Here is a 2,242-nt window from a genome sequence, read left to right as displayed (position 1 = left end):
AAAAAAAAAAAAAGACCAGGCATGGTGGCTCACACCTGTAATCCTAGCACTTTGGGAGGCCAAGGCAAGAGAATTTCTTGAGCAATCCTCCTGACTTGAGGCCAGGAGGTCAAGACCAGCCTGGGCAACATAGTGAGACCCCATCTCTATTAAAATATATATATATTTTTTAATTAGGTAGGAGTGGTGGTGTGCTCCTGTAGTCCCAGCCTCCCTGGAGGCTGGAGTGGGAGGATCACTTGAGGCCAGGAGTTCAAGGCTGCAGTGAGCTGTGATCGCACCACTGCACTCCAGCCTCGGCGACAGGGAGAGACTCTGTCTCAAAAAAACAAACTAAATAAAATAAAAAATAAAAAAAGAAACTGCACAGCACCTATGACCTCAGCAAATTCTCCCAGCAGCCCTGGAATTGAGTTATCACTCTCACCTTCGAGAATAGGCTCACAGAGGGACACGGCAGACCCCAGGTCACAAGGCGACTCAGGACAGTGCAGGATGAGCCCTTGTCTGGCGCTTCAAAGCTCAGGCTCTTGCCTGGAGCCCAGCTACCTCTAGAAAAAAAAGAAGCGCTCTGAGAATAGACTGTACGGAGCCAACATCTGTGGCAGAGGCTGGCTGGGGCTCCTGGAGCAGGGACAGGAGGCGTCTGGTCCCTGCTGAGCTAAAAGGAGAGTTCTGTAAGATGGATAGGGAGTTTCGGAGGCCCCCACCCTCTGCCACCAGGCTTGATTGATGAGCACAGTCCCGCTGCCGGAGATGAGCAGCGGGGCCCCCTGGAGGCTGCAGAGGGGAGGGCGAGGAGAGGCTATGAATATTTCAGCGACAGAGGCCTGGCTGGAGGAAAGGAGGGGAAGAGGGGCACGGAGGCACTCAGCCAGCGGGAGGGGCCTCAGGGACAGAACACCCAGGTGAGGGAAGACCCACATCATTGAGACGGGGCTCGGGGAGGGCGGAGCTAGGCCAGGAAGAAGGGACTCTGAGAAATTTAGAGTTCGCCGTGCGCGGTGGCTCACGCCTGTAACAGCACTTTGGGAGGCCGAGGCTGGCAGATTACCTGAGGTCGGGAGTTCCATACCAGCCTGACCAACATGGAGAAACCCCGTCTCTACTCAAAATACAAAAATTAGCGGGCTCCTGTAATCCCAGCTACTCCAGAGGCTGAGGCAGGAGAATCACTTGAACCCAGGAGGCGGAGGTTGCAGAGAGGTGAGATTGCAGGAGGTTGCAGGAGGCAGAGGTTGCAGTGAGGTGAGATCGGGCCCCTGCACTCCAGCCGGGACAACAGAGTGAGACTCTGAAAAAAAAAAGAAAGAAAGAAAAGAAAAGAAAAGAGAAATTAGGGTTCAGTGAGAGAAAGGAGGGATGGAGATGGGGTTCCCAGAATAGGACAGTAGGGTTAGGGGCACAGGGATCAAATGGGAGGTTCACTGAGGGGGAGGGTCAATGAATGGGGCTGGGATACGGAGGGGATTCAGTGAGGAAAAGTAGCCTCATATAAGGAGTAGGCACACACACACACACCCCACCCACGACTGCAAGATGGCTCATGACTGGAATCCCAGCACTTTGAGAGATCAAAGGGAGGATCGCTTGAGGCCAGGAGTTCGAAACCAGCCCAAGAGTTCGAAACCAGCCTGGTCAACATAGTGAGACCCTGTCTCTGCAAAATTTTTCAAATGAGCCAGGGTGGGGGTCCATGCCTGTAGTCCCAGCTACTCAAGAGGCTGAAGAGAGAGGATCGCTTGGGCCCAGGAGTTCAAGGCTGCAGTGAGCTATGATCCCACCACTGCAACCCAGCCTGAGCAACAGAGCAAAACCCTATCTCCAAAATTAAAAAAAAAAAAAAAAAAAAAAAAGGAGGGGGCTTACTGAGATGGTGGGAACTTCGAAGGGGTGCAGGCTAAATAAGGGGCTCGGTTATCCTCTTTCTTTTTTGCAAAAGATTGTACTGTGAGGTCGGGGACCTGTAGGGGATGTGCCCCGTTGGGTTCCCCAAATCTCTGCCTAGCCCTGTAAGGGCAGGGGCCGCAGGTGCCCCACGCCCCTCCTCCAGCTGGGTAGCAGCCCGCAGACTTGGGGGGCTAAGTCAGGCCCCCCGCGCCAGGAAAAGGGGCGGAGAAAAGCCGTCCCGAGACAGGTGGTGAGCGTCCCTGTCGCTGGCAGTGTGGCGGAGACCCCACGACTGACCGAGGGCGCTGAGCCGGGCCTGGAGTACGCGCCCTTTGACGACGACGACGGCCCG

General features: G+C 54.9%; 1 protein-coding gene across 1 annotated transcript in view; it reads left to right on the top strand.

Annotated features, from left to right (window-relative positions):
• The window catches only part of SRRM3 (serine/arginine repetitive matrix 3), a 71,543-nt gene that overhangs the window by 25,457 nt on the left and 43,844 nt on the right, over positions 1–2,242 (top strand). Inside the window, exon 3 of the mRNA XM_011976352.1 lies at positions 2,164–2,241. Within this exon, the coding sequence (XP_011831742.1) occupies positions 2,164–2,241 (78 nt within the window). The remainder of the gene's footprint in view (positions 1–2,163; position 2,242) is intronic.

Source organism: Mandrillus leucophaeus, unplaced genomic scaffold, assembly GCF_000951045.1.
Source record: "Mandrillus leucophaeus isolate KB7577 unplaced genomic scaffold, Mleu.le_1.0 Scaffold164, whole genome shotgun sequence".
Taxonomy (NCBI): domain Eukaryota; kingdom Metazoa; phylum Chordata; class Mammalia; order Primates; family Cercopithecidae; genus Mandrillus; species Mandrillus leucophaeus.
The sequence above is the reverse complement of the archived record's forward strand: the minus strand, read 5'-3'. Positions and strand labels throughout refer to the sequence as shown.